Genomic DNA, 21057 nt, shown 5'->3' on the forward strand with positions numbered 1-21057 from the left:
ACTGTAAGGATCCCTAATGTGGCTTAACTCTCCTTGGCCATCCCTTACGGCAGGGGGTGCCTACAGGAATTTTCTATCGTACTGCCCATTTAGTATTGCCCTTCCCACTCCAGGCTAATATGCCCACGGTGAGTACCCAAATGTGGGCCCATCAGTTGGTAAGAAAGATGGACGGGTTGCCATGGATTATATGGGTTCATTCCTTGCCAGGCACTCGGCCAGGCTAGAGGGAAAAATATTTCTTTGTTCTCTCCCGCATAGACTGGTAGCTAAAATTATGTACTCCCACAGCATAAGGGTTTAATTTATGTGGGATTACAATATTTTTTACATTTTATTATGCTTAGTCAATTCAATGAAGACATGCCCCGAACAAAAAATTATTTTTTAAAAGATATTATGTGCATAAGCATTATCAAGTGTGCCACCAATAAGGTAACCAAGCCGAACTAAACTCTGGGCTAGTAAGCTGTCATCACAGACTGTTTAGGTGAAAAAGGGAAAATGATTTGATGAGTAATAATAATAATCCTCCAAATTAGTCCTGAGAATAACATACCATCAGAAATGAAACCAAATCATTCAAAGGCCAATAGTGACGGCAAAAACTTAGCCAGTATACTTTTCCCCATCATACACCTATCAACGAACAACTTATACATAAGACAATTAGGAGATAAATGCAGAGTTAAAATCACCACCGTAAATTATGAAAGGTAAGAAGATTTTAAACAACAAAAAAAATCATTTTATTTGAAAATTTGAACGTTTGTTGGTTGAAAAAACACTACATTGACTTTTGCAGGTGTATGGATAGAGTGGATGACGATGAGGATGGTGACGAAGACGACGAGTGAGCTGCCACTCCAGGGGTGTGGGCCGACATGGAGGGTGAGGACGTAGACGTGTGGTGGCCACCAGAGGGCAGAGCGCCACTGCCCGTAGACGATGCTTTGAACACCAGGGGGTTCGACACTCGGAAGATGCTCGGGAGCATCGTAGCCAGGATGCCAAAAACCTCATCAGATATACCCTAAAAGAAGACAATGAAATGCACTTAGAACTGAGACCCCTCTTTCCCTAAATGATCACAACAGCATGAAGAATAATTTACTAAAAACATGAATACTAAAATCAATCAATAATGACTTCTTTCTAGGAGTTACTTTGAAATGGACAAGGAATATCGAAATCCTAACCACAAAATGAGTAGCCAGGATGCCAAAAACCTCCTCAGATATACCCTTAAAGAAGACATTAAACTGTGCTTAGAATTGAGAACCCTAAGTATGATCAAAACATAGGATGAAGAATACATGATTTATTAAAAATACTCAATAATAACATCAATCATGTAAATCATTTCTCCTTTCTGGGAATCACTTTGGACAAATCATTCAAATGGACAACCACTAAATTGTTACAGATCATAGAATAAAACATTTTTAAACTTTCAGTTCTTAATATCTTATTTATCTAATATCACCAAATCACTTGTGAAAGGGTAAATTGATAGACAATTGATTGATTGAATTGATTTTTTCACCATAAATGGCTCGAGAAGAAGAGGTGATAGATCAAACTATGGGTCTCTATATTTTTCACTCTCAAACATTTGACATTTGACAATAGCAAAAATTTGGTGAACAAGACCATTGAACCAGAGCTGAAATGAAGGGAAAAACTAACTGACTCAGTTTAATATTTAACAATAAAAACCATTATATTCTGAACTGGTTTCACTTGTTTCTTCAAAAACTGCAACAAATGAATGGAAAGCATTAGACAACTTTCACAAAAAATTGGCTGGTAGCCACTATAAAATAGGAGCCTACAAACTAGGCTTAGATTGCTTGAGAAAATTTGACTGCTTAAAATAATAAATTGCTTAAGAATAATTAACATTCAGTGCAACCCAGAGAACATCATACTATGCATAACCACAGAAAACTTCTAGGTCCAACAGAAATGATAAATTAATAGAGATATTTTGAAAAACAAATGATGTTTTCCTGAATAATTAAGGACAAATAGAAACGCTGTTCACAAATTCAAGTGCAATTTCAAGTGGACTTCTAGACACCTGATGATGATGCCTGATTTGTCCATCAAAGCATGGAAGGAAGATATGAAGAATCTGACCTACTTGGAAAACTGACAGATTTTCCCTTAAATTGAATGCCAAGAAAGCACCAGATTGCACAATAATAACATAAGCCACACTGAACAGGAATATCAAATACGTTGGTAATTTAAACACAAAATCAAATATTTGTTACTGGTGTTTCTGTTGCCTTAAATAACTATGAATTGGGAGAGGCAGACCCAGGATTAATGATTCAAAGGGTAGATCTACCAGTATATTTATTGCATGCATACAATACTTCCAAAAAATATGAAATTCATCGCTCCATTAAAAATTAAGGGGGACTGAAATTTCCACATGTGTCCAGTCCTCATCTGAGTCTGTGATCAGTACATATATATGAATATACTTAAGTGATTATAAATATCACATCATTATTAACTGGCACCAGACAGGTTACAAATCCAACGGTTTTCCGATCAAATCCTGCCAGGGTAGGATTTTAACCAAGCAGAGGGAGGATATGTGAATATGCCAAATCAGTTTATCATCAAAGAGCTGGTCCTAATTAAACTTATTCATTATATCATTAAAATTGAACTTCGTTTTTCCTCATTTTCCTCAATTTTCATTCATCATGAGGAAATTCCATAAAGTGACGCCTCAAACCATCAACATCATCAAAATTAATTTTCTTAATACAGTAAACTCTTGATTTTACGAAGCAGGATTTTACGAAGTTTTCGATTATACGAAGTGATATTGCGGTCCCGGTGAAAAGCCTATGCTAAATACATGGCGCTATTCGATTATACGAAGTTTCGATTATACGAAATTTTTTGAATTTACGAACCTCGGCTCGGTCCCTAGGAGCAAATGGCATTCGTTTATACGAACTACGGCGAAAAATTTGTCAACAAAACTAGCTACGCCGGCGTAAGTAGCTAAAAAATCAGCGCTTCTAACTGTGGTCCATCAAAAGTGCGAAATCGTAAATGATAATGCAACTTTGGAGAGAAATGGGTCGCCAAAAACCTCACTGTGGGAATTTAGGGGGAGTAGGAGTTCAGTTAAAATATCGCGGCTGACATTATGCCCCTATTTACGTGCCTGTTCGTAAACATAGCATTGACAATAATTCGTAGTTTAACATGTCAGGAAGGTCGCGCGGAGTATTTCGTACACCCCTAATTAACCCTTTGCACTGCTGTGAACGTACTTCGAAGACTACTTGACTACTTTTCGCTGAAGCACTTCGAAGGGTCCCTAATCCGGGACCCTTTCCTCGACGAGCTCACCCTCGCTGGCCCCTGAAACTGGGCTATTTTTTAATGCATTACCTGACGCAACCCTGGGTTTCAAAGGGCAAAGGTGCCATGGGGGAAAAAGAGTAAAGTGCGTGTTACTGTGGGGCTGTGCGTCAACCAAACGGGCACGGACAAAATAAGCCCGTTGTCATTGGGAAATTTGAAAGGCCACGGTGCTTAAAACATGTAAAATTGGAAGCCCTCCCCGTTTTTTACCATGCAAATAAAAACAGCTGGATGACCCGAGAAATTTTCCAGCAAACGGTTATACGTCTACAGAGAAAAATTGCTGGAGAGAACAGCAAAATTGTTTTAATAATGGATAATGCCACCGTTCATAAATACGTGGAAGATCGAAAATTGGCTAATGTTCGAGTCCTCTTTTTACCCCCGAACTCGACTAGCAAGTCCCAGCCCTTGGACCAAGGCATTATCCAGGATTTTTAAGTCCTATACCGGAAGAAGCTTGAGCGGTATTACTTGCGATGGATCGGTATGTATACATTCATCTATTTTGCTCATGTGCGTTTGGATATCGATTTAGATATTTTTATTCATGATTATCATTCTTTCAAATCTATTTGCTACTTTTATAAATGGGAACAGAAATTAATAACATCCCGAAATGGACGTTGATACATGCAATCCGCGCCATAATATCTTTTCGTGTATATATTGGCCTTTGTGAATGAACAACTTAAATATCTTAAGTACTGGGCTCTATTTACTGCCAATTTATATTTCAGGCTTCTCGTAATGAAGACGCACTTCCAAGTCTAACCATGAACTTTCTTCTCACGCGCTTCCCCGTTCTCCCATGCTGGGGTTCCGTCTTTCCAAAGCCGTCCCTTCCCTCCTGCCGCCTTTGGCTGATCTTGCAGAGCTGAAGGCCATTTCCCCACCCTTCTTTGTCCTGCCCCCTTCACCAGTGCTTGTACTGACCACACTTCTTCCCTCAGGCAATCCCCATCCCACTCTTATTCACCCCACCCACTGGGAACGTTCTCCGATTGTGGAGAAGGGCATGGTTCATCTTTACCTGCAACGGGGGGAAGTTATTAACCGGAGAGAGGGAGAGAGGCGGAAGAAGTATCTTCCACTATCGGGAAAATGGTGCCGCGCTTATAATTGTCTCTCTTCTTCTCAGCTGACTTTTCAATTGAAATTAATTTCTTTGCTCTTTCCACACTATATTTATTCACGATTATGGCGCGACTATTTTTTAGTGCTAAAACTAAGAAAATCTTTTCTCTATGTCAATGATCCTTTGCCTAACTTTCAATACGGCGGAGAAAGGAACACGAAAACTAAATGAGGTGACGGTACAGGTTTTTGCGTGTCATTTTTTTGGAATTCACGCTTGCGAACCAATACTTAACCACGTTGAGAAATGATAAAACGTCTCTTGTAGGAAAACAATCAATGTGGATAATAACGTTTATATCTATATTTCTCCGATACTGTAAGATGTTTCTCCTGTCGTTTTCCGGTTGGAACCTTGCTCCTGTCGGCATAAAAGGAGAGAAACATACTATATGAACAGGTCACCTCACACCCGGTATGAAGAATACAGTCCTGATGAAGAATTAAGTCTTTTATGGCAACGTCTGCGAAGATGATGGAACACAGTAGTCGGACGGAGAACTCAAACAGAATTTACTTCAAATATTCGCCAGAAGATAATCACATCCTACGTTATTTATGATCGTAATTGAATCTCAGTGAAAATAGAGCACATTGTGCTGAAAATACGAAGTAACTCGAAATATTAACTTACGAAGGTTATTTTGGAAACGGGCTAAGACCCTTGTTTTTCTTTTTTTCTCATCACTGAGCGATAGAGGGCGACATAAATGGCGGTTAGGCCGGCTGCCGCTAAAATTCCGTGGGTATCAGAAACAAATATCTATCTTTTGCATACTTAATAGTAGCTATTGGCTCCTAACCACAAATTTATTACTGTTAATTCTTATAATAAACATTGCAATTCATTATTTGATTACGTTTTCTAAACTGGTCGGGAATTTCTTTAGCGATCGTTGATGTTGAAGTATGAACAAGAAATGGGAATTTTATGGTGGTAAAATTATTTAACGATTTTTCAAATCATAAATCGATAGCAAAAAGCCTTTTCTATGAATTATACCGAGAATAACCACTGAAAACATTTAAATAAGACCACTAAAGACAAAAAACGGCGGAAGAAACAAAAGCGAACATTTTTTTCGTGACTTATGAAAAAGGTTTGAATTTACGAAACTCGATTTTACGAAGTGCCAATTTTCCGGTCCCACTGACTTCGTAAAATCAAGAGTTTACTGTACTATTTTAGAATCCTAACAATGAATATGTGCATAGATTCTTTAAAGATATCAGTTATACCAAATGGTGGCTCAAATTGAAGACATTAACTTCCTTAATTTCTTAAATCTAAATTTTATTGGTATGACGTTAGTAATGCATGAAAATGGAGGTATGAAAGTTTTGTCTTTCCAATGAGTTGTTGCTAAGTTGGCATAGTATTGCATGCCAGTTGGGTTTTACCAAACTCAAGAATGCAGAATCCAGAAGAATAAACACTAACAACAGATATGGAATGGCAACATGTCAACCAGTGACATCATGGCAAAATTAGCAGTGCTGGAATGCACTTTTCTTAACTTTTTTTAGAAGTGAAATATCACTTTTTGCCTGTTTTTTTATTACAAGATATTAATTACATTTTAATAAAAGAAAAATTTTTGTTATGAAAGTATATATTAGAAATTTTGAGGCAACAAAATAGATAAAAGTGTTATTTGAGTATTATGTATTTTGTTAACCAGTGCCGGCATGGCATTTCGGCACCATCACACCACTGATGTCAACACAAACACTAGCAACTCCAGTGATTATTTAAGTAGCTGCAAGCAGTATTTTTCAAAACTTTTGAATATCATTTTCCAAATAATAGCAACATCATACACATTCAATGCATAGTTTATGAAATGCAGAGTTGTACGATATTTAGCCCATCAAAAAGTATCACCCTTTATAACATAGATTAAAATGCTTGCCTTAGGGACAAGGAACTGAAGATTTTTGATTTGAGAGCCACCCCAGGAAGCCATTTCAATCATAAATCCTTTGACACATTTAAGCACCAATTCAGCCCTTCTTGTACACCATGCCACTGTCATGTCCTGAAAGAAAACATAGCGAGTCAAAACTTCACAATTACAATAAAATTTAGATCCATTTAGCATCTCAGGGAATCTACTTACTTCGGACATATCATGCATAAGCAAAACTGGTAACGTCAAAGTGGTCACATCATACATGCAAGCCATTTTCAGGATATTGCGTATTCCAAGTATTGCAGGATGTCTAGAATTAATATCACCTGTGAAGATCATGGATGAATTATTACAAGGAAAACACCAGATGGTGAATTAAACTAATTGGATCATGTGGCATCCAAATTTTACGCAACAATAATAATACACTGCACTAACAAATACATACTTTAAGAGTCATTGCAAGGGTATTTTATGTGAAACTTTCCCATAGATATCAACATTAGCTAAACTTAAAACAGCTTTCAAGAGGAAACTATGTATTAAGTTGAATGATTTAGAGGAAAAAACTAAAACTTTACCACATATAGCATTCTGAACAAAATCATACGGGATAACTAAACATTGAAAATAGAATGACTCAGCAATAATTTTCTAAACCTAAAGATCCTATGTGGCCATTATAATAACCTGAAATTTTTTGTAAATAACAATTTTTGAAACACCAGGAGGATTTATGGGGCCAGTTGAATTATTTTCATGAATTAAAAAGACTGCAAAATAAAAAAAATCACCCCACATATTTTCTTGATATGTATTGAGATTTCATTATCTTTTTCCCTCAAGAATCAAGATTGTTTGACAAAGTACACTGAATCAGGTATCCTTGAATAGCAAGTGTTACCACTGGCACAAGGAGTATTAAAAACAGCACAAAAATGGGCCACAACAGAAGGTATTCCAATTCACCCAATCATTTATGAAAACAATAGAATAATTCAACTGAAACCGTGTATGATACTAACCGGACCTGAGAGTGGAATCAGCCACAACCAAGTGGAATACAACATGAACCTGAGACAAATTGGAATGCTTAGTTACATAAACATCTCCTGTCTGTAGGAGACCCTTATTGGCTATGGCATTGTCACCTCCTTTAGCACCCTGTAAAACAAAATGGTTAAGTTTGTAAAACAAGATGGTTATGTACGAAATGAAAATCCGACTTTATGTTAGAAGTAGGTTTTGCATCCTACATTCAATTCTTATCTCACACGATTTAAAATCATAATTAATAATCATATGAACACTAGAAGGCACTAATCTCGAAAATATTACATAAAAATCTTAAAATACAGCATCAGGTCAGATTTAAACCATTCTGAAAATTATTTGAGAACTTCAAAATGGTACTAATGAATCCAATTAATAGTTGGGAATCCAAAATCTTGCTGTGTAGGTTTGGGGGCATGATATCATTATAACTGTACTTCTCAGAGTTGCCATGTGAAAATTATCCAGGGAATATCTCTGAAATGGGCTCAATAAATTAAATCCAAATTTTCTAAAATTAACCAAAGATATGTACCTATTTATGAACATCCACACCACTTATGATATTAGAAATATTTCAATCTAGAGACTATATCAAGGTAACTAGGTGATTTTTATGAGGATGGGAAATAATTCATATGGATTATGAATGGTTCTGGTCAACCAAGACATCTGTGGATATAAAAATGCTCAAGTTCTGAGAATACCAAACGAATGGTACACACTAATAGCAAGGCTTACATGAAGAGACAGGAAGGATGCTGCATTCTGTTCTCTCCACGCTACAGCTTCTTTGACGGTGCCCCTAATTTTTTCCATCTGCTCTTCAACGGGTTGGAAGTGAAACTCTGTTGACATCTGACACACCTCAGTGAATTCTGTCTTTCCAAAAAGTAAAGACAATCAGTTTAAAGAGTGACCTTTTATAGCAAAACTGGGATTTCAAATAATAATGGAACACCGTAAGTGGAAAATAAAATTTTCCTTTCTAAATTTTTTAGGCACAACTTTTTCAATGAAAAAGTGTACGTAGTACAGTAAACATGTATGTACAGTCACTTTCAAAAGTCAGTGCCCATGGCCAGCATGACGAACTATGTTTGCCACTGAGCTCGAACTTTGGGTATTGCTGTCTGTGACTTGAAAGGGCCAGTTTACCAAAGACTTACTCTCACCATCCGCTTAAGCGTAACAGAGGCATTCTTCACTACTCCCAATTTCTTCATGACTTCCTTGACTCCCAGAGCAAGAATACTAGGCAAGCTATAAATTCCTATGCGATACTCATCCTGATAGTAGTCTGTGATAAATTGCCCAAGTGGTCTGGCTTGCAGTAAAAAATACTGATACGAATCTGCGACGCAACTCTTATATAAGGAAGGAACGAAAATCGAAATTTATGTTTGAAAGGGAATTCTAAAATTTGCCTACAAAATAACCTTCTGGATTATACCTTTAACACATGATTACCAAACACCATCAATGCATATTGCTCTATTGTGAAGTATTTTAGGAACTCTTTAACGGCACTCTGATACGTGTATTAGAGCTTTTTCTTTGGGATATATATATACGTATTATCCTACAGTTTTCTATTTGTCTCTTCATTTGAGAAATCAAAAATACTAATGTAGGCTAAATTATAATCCCTACCTTAGCATCATTCCAGTGGTTACTTACATTTCCCAAGGTACATAAATACACATTCCTAGGCTTCCCTAGGTACATTCCTGGAATATATTTTAGGAATATTACATTAGTATATGTAATATATTACAGCTTTCAGTAAGTGATTAACCTACATCTTCAGGTTTATCGAAAGCTTGAATGTCAAAATAGTAATGATAAACATATTTTCCATGGTTCAAAAATTGTAGGAAGCAATAATTACATGACTTGTTTTCCTATTTATGTATTATCATTTTAATGCACGTTTAGTATATCTTTTATCTTTGCCCATTTCATTGACAGCTCCAGCTATGTCTGACCCCTTTTTCATTTCTTTTTTCCACGAGAATCAGTCGTAATTGGCATGTAAAGATATAATGCATGTCTATATCCTCCACATGATCATACATAATGGTATTACAAGCAGTACTAGAACTTATACTCATGTAATTAATACACTGAATCAATCATATGGACTTACGTATGTTGACCATACGGCTAAAAACACCTCAAAACAATGCATTCATAATATTCATCTGATAAAAATATTCAGTGTGGTATAGCTGATGGCCACTTCTGTGCAAGTAGGTAATATAAATTATATTTATTAGCTACCAAATATACTGATTGGGGTGAAACACTTTCCACTGCAGAAATTTGAATGCCAACAAAAGAGGGGCCAGAAAAGAATGAAGACATTCAAGATGCAAAAAAAAAGACAGGAGAGATTTGATGAATGAAAATTGAACTTTGTTTTTTCACATAAATGTATGGAATTGATATATATGTGGAAAAACAAAGTTCAATTTTCATTCATCATGAGTAAATTCCATAAAGTGACGCCTCAAACCATCAGCTTCAAGAGAGATTTGAGGTAAGAGGGAGGACGATAGGTATTACTGTATACTGAAGTATGAAGTCGGGACGTGCGCGCATACGGTGATTCACGAAATGTTCCATGTAAACTTATATGTACATAATAACAGTATACATTTTATAATTGAATATACTCCCTATTTCATCTCAGAAGGGCAGGTAAATTATGTTTTTCCATGATTGTCATTAATGGTTAATGGGGTCAGATGGATGGTGGTTCACAGGACCTTACTTTCTCTGAAATCATACTAGGGGCTCTTGGCGAGGGTAAATTGGTGAATTTGCTATGACATTTACACAACCCGATTGAGTCAAATCAATCCCCAGTGGACAAGGAACATGTAAGCAATATGCAAAGGTCGACTTATGAAAATAGAGGAGACGGCTTCGCTGAGTTCGTGGACTAACTTTTGAAAGAGACTGTACATAAAAATATAGCACTCATTTGTCTAAAAAAATGTGGATACATTTTCAGTGAAATCAACTACAGTAGAGAGCTGATTATCAATTACATGATTAACCATAATGCTAGATCTATCTTTTTCTACCCATCAACCTTATTACAGTAATCGTCATTAAGAATTTTAACTTTGGAGACCAAACTTCATTTTTAATGAAGTAAAGGATAGAGCACAATGATTACAGAGAGTTTAACACCAAAATACCTTAACTTGACTTGAGGAACCTTTGATTTTAAAACAAGCCAAATTGGATAACTTTTAATGTCCAAAATTTCATTCAAAGAATATATATATTTTCTAATTCAGGATATCAAATAATTACGAGGGAACAAGGAGAAAGATAGCACTATAGAAGGGAAAAAGACACAGCAACCTTACCTTTGTTAATTCCAGTATAGCCAGCTACACTGTTATCAGTCAACAGCACAATACCATGAAGATCATTAGAATACAGGCTAAGAGCAGTCTGGAGCCGCTCTGGACAACCTCTGGAAGATATAATTTGAAATATTTACTGAAAATGCAAAGAATAAAAAATAATCTTGGGAATTACATATTTAGTTGGATACAAGGAAGAAATTTAAAAATAGAAGGGTTAGTTGTAGTTGAGCTGAGCCATAATGGCACACTAGTTTAGGTAGTCTCCCATAGAACCTCATTAGCTGAATCCTCCCTCTCTCGTGTCTTAATCTGCACCCTTTGCAAGGTCTTGAGTTGGCCTCCATGGTGGGAAGGGATATGCACAAAACTGACAGCATGCAGTACAATTTGAAAATTTATATACTTTTTTCATTTATGTACAAGGTTTTCTCGTTGACATTAAATCAACCATCTTGCAACTTAAATGAGGGTCTTTTGAATGACTCAATGAGATGAAAAATAAGGTATCTAAGGATTTCATAGTGAATGCACCTATCAGATGTGACAATGCTGCTGAGTGGACAGTGTGATGGGGCATTTTGTAGCAGAATTTCAAAAGCTGGGACACTGTTTCATATGCCATTTCATATGGTAGTCCATGCTTTTTGAGGCCAAATGGAAGCCCATGTCCTTTGCATTATTGTATGAAAGCATTATACAGCTAACAGTTTACCCTTATTCTTCTTACAATAAATTGTACGTGGTAATGTCTTCAGAGGAAATTGTAAGAATATATGATAATTCATGGTAATGCAAAATTTTAATTGTCCTCTCCCTCGCCCTGATCTTTGACTTCTTTAAGCTGGCATTAAAAAGAACGATATTTAGAACAAATTGGTATACTTACAAATATCAATCACATTTTGACTATACCAGGTCTTTATTGTAACCCAGATCCGATATCAGTACCAGCTATCCTTGTATTCAGCTTGTTACTTCCATTTTCTCACTATATTAGTAGTAATTCCGATGCTTCTGATGTCATAGGTCTACAGAGGTTGGCTGATTGGTGACAATATACCATAGAAGAGTTGTAATCAATAGGAAGTGTAGTTTTACCTGACATTTATTCTGTACCGAGACGAATTTTCAAACTTATCTCAAAACAAGGGTATGACAAAAGGGAAGATAGACCGATAAATATGTATGTACAATTTTTCATCCAATCAACCATGACAAGGAAGAAATCTTGACTAGATCTATGATCTATCCTACTTCAAACCAATAAAAGAACAACACACCACTACCGCTCCACATATGTTTTTTAACATCATGGCCACATTTTTCCTTACATTCCGCACTCCTTGACAACCCGCAGTTAATCCCAAGCAAAACTTATGGACAATTTCTGCCTGCTATGAGTCCCCTGTCCCTTCCCCACCACACTTAGTTTTAAACTTCCAACACTTCCCTCACCCCCATCACCCTGCTCACCTAAGATTTAACAAAAATAGCAAATCCCTCCACCCCAACCCTCTCTATGCATTCTTCTCTCTGCCTTCCTTAGAATAATAGATTACCATTGTGTACTTTGTAGGTGATGCTACGTACATTAAACAAATAGATAATATAAACCCCACACCAATGTACTAATGCAAAGCATGGATCACTTCTTTTCCTAATCTGGATTTTCTCGCATTAACAACAGTTTCCCTGTGAATTCCACTAGTTCACTCCATTAGTAATATTTTGGATCATGAAGCAACGAATAAGGTAAAGGAAATGCTTTGGGAAACGCAAGTGGCCTTGCAATAAGTAAATGCAGTAGAGCACTATTATGAGATAATTGCATTGTTACACCACTCAATTTCAAAATCCCAAAGGATTTATATTTACAAAATATGTACTGCGCTCAAAACAAAGAACCGCAAGAACAGAACCCTAATACGTATATTCAAAATTTGCCGCCGTTCTGACCTGGCTTCAAACTCAGGCCATAAGGATGGGAAAAGGGTCTTTCAGGGATAAAAAATATATAAAAAACTGGATCCCCAAAATTTAACATTCTGAGCACTAAACTCACCTGTAGTCACTGCGACAAAAGTGTAAAATGGGAGCAGCCAGAATACGAATGTTATGCATTTGCTTCATTTGTGAGCCAAGGTGAATGGTAAAACTCTCTTCAAGGAGTGATGGATGGTTTTTATCCCGGTCCTTCAAGTCTACAAGCAATTCCTCCTCTTCTATATCAAATTCGTTTCTATCTTCGTCACCTTCCCCACGGAGAGGGTCTTCTTTATGGCAGTTATCCATGTCCTGATCTGACGTTCCAGTAGATACAGAGTTCCTACAAATGTTCAAACAAAAATCATCATTCATGTTGCACGAGTATGAAGCATATGAATACACTTCGATTATTGTTCAGATTCCCCACCTATTTAATGACTGATTATTATCTGATGTTTTAACATTAGTAATTGCACAGCAGGAAATTTACATGCACACAAACTTTTTGAATTAATTTCTCGTGAATTGGTCAATATGCCTACACACTTTTCCACAGGATCTTTTAAAGACTAATTTACTCACAAAAGCATTTTTGAAAACAAATTTACTAACTAATTTCATTGCTTTAGCTCACAAACTATATTGAAGTGCCTCCAGTCCAGGAAAATTTCACTTCATTTCCACAAACTAACATTTTTCACCAAGTGCACATAGGAGTAAAATTCACCATCCCAAATGTATGTTTTGGACACCCCACACCAAAATCCTTTAAGGGTGGCACAAGGATTATGAAGGAATCATGTTTCAACACAACAAAAAAAGTCACAGCTAATTATAACTCTGGTGGTGGCTAGGTGGGATGTATTCATGGAAAACACTATACAAGTGCATTATGTGGTACTTAAATAGTAAAAAACAGAATTAAGTTAAAGGCAAACAATTTTGCAGGAATGTAATTTTCTCTACCATGGTGAAAGCTTCCTTTTACCGAGAGTTCTTGTTAAGGTCATTTGCAATTCCTGAAAACACAGTATCATGTGAAATGGAATTTATGTGATGTACCTCATAGGAGATAAGGCAAATAGTAAAAACCAGTTCCAAGCTTTCTTCAAGATCATAATATAATTTTTCAACATGCATTTCAAGACACTTCCAAAATACAGAAGCTAAAATAGTATCTCAAAAATAAATGCCTGAATTCATTAACAAGATGAACAGCTTTGATAAGATTTCCCATTTTTTTAAACTATCATTGACAGTCATAAGCTTATCAGACCAAAAAATGAAAGTATTATAAGCTCTAAAACATCCAATAATTAACAAAAATAAGGGCTTATACCAAACATGATTTATTTTTTTAAATGCGTGTTCATGTACATCATTTACATAATATTTAAATTCAAATCCATTTTTTTAATTAGAACTTGACCTTTTATTTTAACCAAATTTTTTAATGCTCTTATCTAGCAATAACTTCACAAAAAAACTGTTTACCAATGCATCATTTAACTTTTCCACACTCCCTATTATAATTACAACGAATGGGCCTCTCAAAACTCTCATTCCAATTCATGCAGGCATTAAGAAAAGTGCATTAGCGACAATTCTCAAAATTATATACGCTGTAGACATAATTAATAGTAGCGGGCGTAACTTGGTGGAAATCCTTAATCATAGGAATAGAAGGAATAATAACTTTGCTATTACCATGTGGTAATTTATTGAGACCGACCATGGTTTCCTTGACAATGTTACGCTGTAACTAAACCATGGATGGTCTCAATAAATTACGTGGAAACAGCAAAGTTATTATTCCTTCTATTCCTATGCTGTAGACAGTGATTTGCAAATTGGTCCCTTTTAACACTAAAAGCTTTTTTCATGAAGTCACTGGCATTCAGAAAATCATTTAAAAAATGGCCATTCTGGCAAGCTAAGTTTGTAGTGGCAAACAGTCAATTTTCAAATGTCCATAATTTGGACACTAATGAGGCTAGAATGTAGAAAATTTCATGATTTTAGTTCCTAATATTCACACTAATTGGAACAAAACATTTTTTTGTTGAATGCAAAGCATCAAGTAAATTAAAATTGTAAGCAAAAATATTGCTTACTCTTTTGCAAAACCTTAATGTTGGATGTTGCTGCAATACCTATATATTTTTTGTCAACTTTGGTGAATACTAACATCATTAATTGATATATTACCTCTTTTTTATGCATTAATCACATCTTTTCTTAATTCAAAGTCATTTAATGGAAGTGAAACAAATTGGAGGTAGTCATTCCAGTTACCATCAACATATCCAGCTGATTCTTGCTCTTTTAGCACCTTTCATGACAGTAAAAAAAAATTGTCAAAGCAGAGAAAAATTTTGTGGCTTTTTGAAAACTTTCAAAATTAAAATTACACTTCCATGTCAAGTTAATGCTTGCTGCCATCTGATTGGTCATGGGAAAGTCAGGTTCTGAGAAAATTTCTCTCCCCTCAGCTCACTCCTTGTTTAAGCCTAACTACCTCACACACAAAGATAAGTGAAATTGTAAATAATAGGTACTAAAAGTTTCCAAGTTTCCCAGAGAGACTTCTTTCTTCTTGAAATAGTGAACTTCATGACCAAAACATGGCGTAGTATGTCGGGTACAGCTGAGGGCAGTGGCACAACGAGGGGTGGGGTTTGGATGATAACAGCTCAGAGAAATTTTTAAGTTTGATCTATTTTACTTAACTGGATTAATATTACTTGTAGACGAGTGTAAGGATAAATAAAATATCCCTCAAAAAGCCGTAAAACTCACCATCTTGAACTTTTTATCTTAAAATTTTTATGGGGAAGGACCCCTGCACCTCTCACTTACCCTGGCAAGTAATCTATAGCCCCCAGTATTAGTTGGGCCTGAAACCCCCCCTAGTCTTAATTCCTGACTGCATCCCTGGCTGAAGGCATACAACAGAGCTGTACCAGCCTAACAAAAATGGTGGACAAACACCAAACATATGACCACATTATTGCTTTTAAAATATAATTTCATCAGCCTAAGCTTTGCTTAACAGTTAAAAACAGCTTTTAAACATAATGCACTAATTTTTAAAAAGCCTATCCAAGCCTGCTGGCCTTAGAGGTGGTGGAGTTAAGTCCTTGTCTTCCAAACAAGAGGCCATAGGTTCAAGTCCTGTCTGGGTAGATTACCCCAATCCAGGGCATGAATGTTCATGTACATTTACTGGTTCAGTTGAAAACCCCAATATAAAAGATCAATGGTGCTGTTTTCAGTGGTACAGGAATAAATAAATGAATAAACTCTTTACATAGAAAACTTTTCACCATATTTTTGACTCCAATGCTCACCTAGTGTGTCTTGAGCTTCCAAAATTTTCAAATAGACATATGATCTTCTGGTTGAATTTCATGCATTTATTCATGTTCACACCAAGCTGATAATTTAAAGTTGTGTTTCATAATAAAAGAGGGGAAAACTTATTCCAGAGATTTTATTTCTTATCGCATTAATATTGTAAGCAAAGTAATGTACGACACAAAAATTGAAGCTCTTCATCGAAACACTTCATCCTCCATTCCACTACCGAATTAAAACCTCCAACCTTCATTGAGATACAACAGTTTCCTAAACAACGCTTAATTATGCTAGGACAGAAGGTTACACAAAAATCACAATTTTTCCATAAATTTTATGCTTATCCTTCAGCAAAAAGCATCATCACTAAGTGATACGTTTTGGTTTTCAGTACGTAGCCACTCTTAGGTTGTAACTGCATTCTTGTGTACTAGTTACACCTGGAAGATATACTTGACTCAGTGCATGGTATATACTAAGGAGTATATTTGGCTACAGTCTGTTCGTCCTAAGAGGAGAAAACCTTGGCTTCATTAGGTCTGAAAATGCTCTGCCACAACTATGAGGCAAACCTTGAGCTCACACACCTTAAAATGATGACTATTCCACCAACCTTAAGAGTATTCCATTAGTCTGCCCCCTGCTCAGCGCCATCACCATTCCCCTCAACCGCTCCTTCTGCACTGTCTGCAGCGTCTCCATGCGGCTGGCCCAACCCCCATGCAGCAGGTGTTGCTCCTCAAAGTGGGAGCAGATGAGGTGTGAAACGAGGCTGGCCTCTGACTGCGATGGAGACTTCGGCCCCTCTATCAAGCCGCTCTCATCTTCTAAGAGTGTTATCTCTCGGCCCTCCTCCTCCGCCTCCACCGCACGAGACATTTCTTCTGCCTGCCTACAATGAAAAAATAAAAGTTGCAACCAATACAACCGAGTATTATTTAAAAGAAATATTGCAATATTATCAAAGGATTTATTGAAAAACACAAAATGTTTAGCTGTGGCAAGAACATTATCGAGTACCACATGTCATACAAGATAAACTTAACACATTGCGTACCGGGGTATTTAAATTACTAGGAACACCGATTCGAGGAAATATTTGCCTATTAGGGCGTAATGCCTTTGGTGTAAACATGGTTAAAAAGCTAATGTTTAGAATATAATTTTATCCAATCAAATGTTATGATGCATCACTTCATTATGAATAATGAACTACAACTGAAAACATACTAACGAATACATATTGTACGCTTTAAAATTGTTTAGGTTGACGCGCCTAAATGACGAGAATCTTCGTCATCCGTCCGGAATGTTCGGTTAAAAAATGATGAGAATTCTCGCCATCCGTATGCAACGTGTTAACACAGTCTGTCTCGAATAAAATCAACAGATTTGGGCATTACTTGGTGGAACGATGAAATATTCATGGTGAAATAAAAACACAGTACTATTCCACAACCTTATATTTTTGGAGTCTACTAGTTTCGACGTTACACCGTCATTATCAAGACAATTAGTCTTGAAAATGACGGTGTAACGTCGAAACTAGTAGGTTCCAAAAATATAAGGTTGTGGAATAGTACTGTGTTTTTATTTCACCATGAACAGTCTGTCTCATTGCCCATCAAGAGAAAAATTTCCGGATCATTCTTCTCATAAGATGGTCTCCCTTTTCATTAGGTACCATCAATTGGGGAGACACTTTGTCTTCCTTGGGGTGACTTTGTTCCAACAGTCCAAAAAAGATATAAGTGGCTCCATCTCTATGACAAGATCACTGGTTGGGCTAATTTTCAAAAATTCTTCAAGCAAGTACTACTGCAATTGTACTGGGTTGAATTTGATTGGGTTCATTTGATTGATTTTGAAACTATCAATGACCCTTCTCTTGTTCCCATTCCCATTCCCAGGTTTGGAGAGATTTTGAGCCCATAATTTTTTTGCAAGTTACATCCTAAAACATATAAACCAATTTTTTCATACAATAAAATACTAAAAAGAAGGACAGTTTTTAACAATTTACAAATAAAAAAATTCACAAATTTACACAAAAAAACTGATGAGTCAATGAGGTGCTTTCAACTGAATACATTAATCATTTAGTATATCTCACGTAATAGTTTCAATCCTACTATGTAAATGGTGGTGAATTCACATGAATTATTGAGAGAAAAAAATTCCTCTTGGCCAGAAATCAAACTAGACACCTTTGGCTTTCTGGGCCACAGAACACTAGGCTATCCAGGTTCCTCATTTCCTATGGCAATTCATGTAAACACATATCATTGAAAAGGAAATATTGCTGATGCTTGATATACATGCATGAAACATTAAAAATGTATCTACCTGACATCCAGAGCAGCTATTTCTTCATCTCTCTGTGCAGCAAGACGCTGAAGTGCTCTGGCGTGGGCATTTTCAAACTTTAGGACAGTGCTCAGTGATGGTGAATGCACCAAAGAGTGATATGCTGCTGCAAAAGTCACCTCGTCCACTTCATCAACATTGATACTATTATCTTCAGATGACCAGTCCACAGACAGATGCTCCCCGTTCTTCAAATCCTTTTTGTACTTTCCATAAGATGGTTTCCCATACTCCAGCGTTTCCTGAAAAATATGAATATTTTCAACAAGAGTAGTCTGGTCAGAGCAGGCAATCCAAACACATTGAGCCTTTGGCCCAATCAGGTTTAAGATGCTCTCGACAGAGCATATCTGACATAATAGTCAATAAACATACTGTAAAGGCCTGCTAGCATAATGCATTAATTTTGAGGAATTCATTTGAATTTGACTGAATAGAACTAGTCAATTATATGAACCAAATTTGAACAAGCTCCATTTAATTATTTCCACCCACATATTGCAACATTTTACAATACTGGGAAAACAAAATGGCACATTTCCAAGATGATAAATTAGTATCATCAAATCATGCAATGAGAAATAATGAAGAATAATTTGTAAAGTGAACAGCAATAAATAACTTTCTGTTTTATATTTATGAATTCCTTCAAATTGAGTGTTTACATAGTCAATTTTTCCATAATATTTTTTAATTGGCAGTCAAGGGGAATTGTTCATTCACGCATTAACTAAGACATAGTTACACAATACATAAATATGATTTGCTAGTGTATGTTATTTGTTTTAAATGTTAATTTTCCATTCCAATATTCCATACATGACAGAACCGAAGTACTTAGGTACTGAAGTCCACTTTACCAAAATAATAAGACACTAGACCATCTCTGCAATTCAAAATCAAATATTGCTTAACCTTAAGTTCCCTCAATAATTATGTAAGAAAAAATGGGAGAAAAATTACTCTCTTCCATCCAATGCTCATATTTTTTGTGAAAATAAAATACCAGTTAATAGGAAACCAAAAATGCGTTTTTAAAATTGTAGAATAAATGTTAATTAAGTAGGACAGATATCCTTACATCAAAGAACTATAAATGCCCAATAATCATTAACCATGCTGTAAATTTCTCTTTCAAAGGTCAAATGGAAGTATTCAAAAAGTATTGCCATAGAGATTTCATTGTACAGGGCCATCAAAAATTACACTGACTGAGAAAAAATGGCACAACACAAAATTTAATCTGATAATGATCTTCTAAAGCCTCCAAATTTTCATCATTGTTGAAATACTCTAACAAGTTGTACCAAGTATTGATTAATTTCTCAATTACCGCATTTTCCAAAGAAGATTGGAGTTTTCCAAACACAAACGACGGGCATTCAGGACAGTCCACGAAACTTCCTCAGATAAAGGCACGATTTATCAGGAGTAAATTTTGAGACAAAATAACATACCTCTCTGAAAGCGGCTTCCCAGGCCTTCACTATTTCATTTTCGATAGACACATCTCCTTCTTTCACCTCTTCCAAATACTTCTCCGCAACATCATCATGCAAACATAACGTCTCCTTCTCAACAAAAGCTTTAAGGGCAGGATAGAGATCTGTAGGATGGATTAGATAAAAATAATAATCCATAGGGAAATTAAAAACCTCACTATATTCATGCAATGAAAACTAAAGGGGTATTATGTCATCTGGTTCACGATTGTGTATGAAATGGTATTTTCGCGAGCAACTACTTATAACGCGCGGTAAAACCCACTTACCTCTCTCGATGTAGCATGGCAGTTTAAACATAGATATGATTCGACTAGTTAGTTCCTTTGTACATCCTCCGAAAGGTATTTCAATTGGAATTTCAATTTTAGACTGATGTTTACTTGTCAAAGCGGGCATTACATAAGTAAATAAAACCTGTTTCGAATGAGACTCCGGGGTACTCATATTTGTTCTACAGCACACCCTGCCGTCTTGATTCACACACTTATTACCTCATTATGAACTAAGTTTTCATACACAAGTCTTGAGTAATAATACTAACAAATACCCTCCCCCCAGATTGATACACCCACCATTACAAGCAACCACATTTCGCTTTTCACTTGTTACCAACTTCTCGGAAGTTGACCGCCAAATTCAAAACGATGTTAGGGTAAACCAGGAGTATACTCAGTACTCCATGGTTGAAGATACTTAAAAGTAACCTTAATAATAACCTAAACTTAATAAATTCTAAAGAGGAAAAATATACATTAAAAATTGTTATCGATAAATCTTAATTTTTGACAATTGACACATCACAGTTATGAGTGATATGTCTTAAATTATTATTCAAGAAATACATATCTTTTGCATGGAATCAAACATTCATACGATGGAATATTGTCGGGCCATCAGTAGGTACTTCTCCGAAGGTACCGAGAGAAAAGGTTCATCCTTAATGTTGGATAAATA

The 21057-nt window shown here is 36.0% G+C and overlaps 1 protein-coding gene across 1 annotated transcript; it reads right to left on the minus strand.

The window, feature by feature from the left end:
* Nucleotides 1–725: 725 nt before the first annotated feature.
* LOC124160601 (protein C12orf4 homolog) lies at nucleotides 726–20679 on the minus strand. Its single transcript, XM_046536483.1, has 11 exons — nucleotides 20370–20679; nucleotides 20056–20204; nucleotides 18578–18840; nucleotides 16845–17123; nucleotides 12951–13214; nucleotides 10886–10995; nucleotides 8244–8380; nucleotides 7475–7613; nucleotides 6657–6775; nucleotides 6450–6575; nucleotides 726–1033 (listed from the first exon to the last, which is right to left on the minus strand). Exons 1-11 carry the CDS (start codon nucleotides 20545–20547, stop codon nucleotides 788–790), a joined length of 2010 nt encoding a protein of 669 aa, XP_046392439.1. The 5' UTR covers nucleotides 20548–20679; the 3' UTR covers nucleotides 726–787.
* Nucleotides 20680–21057: the final 378 nt, after the last annotated feature.

This window comes from Ischnura elegans, chromosome 6 (assembly GCF_921293095.1).
Source record: "Ischnura elegans chromosome 6, ioIscEleg1.1, whole genome shotgun sequence".
NCBI classification, from domain to species: domain Eukaryota; kingdom Metazoa; phylum Arthropoda; class Insecta; order Odonata; family Coenagrionidae; genus Ischnura; species Ischnura elegans.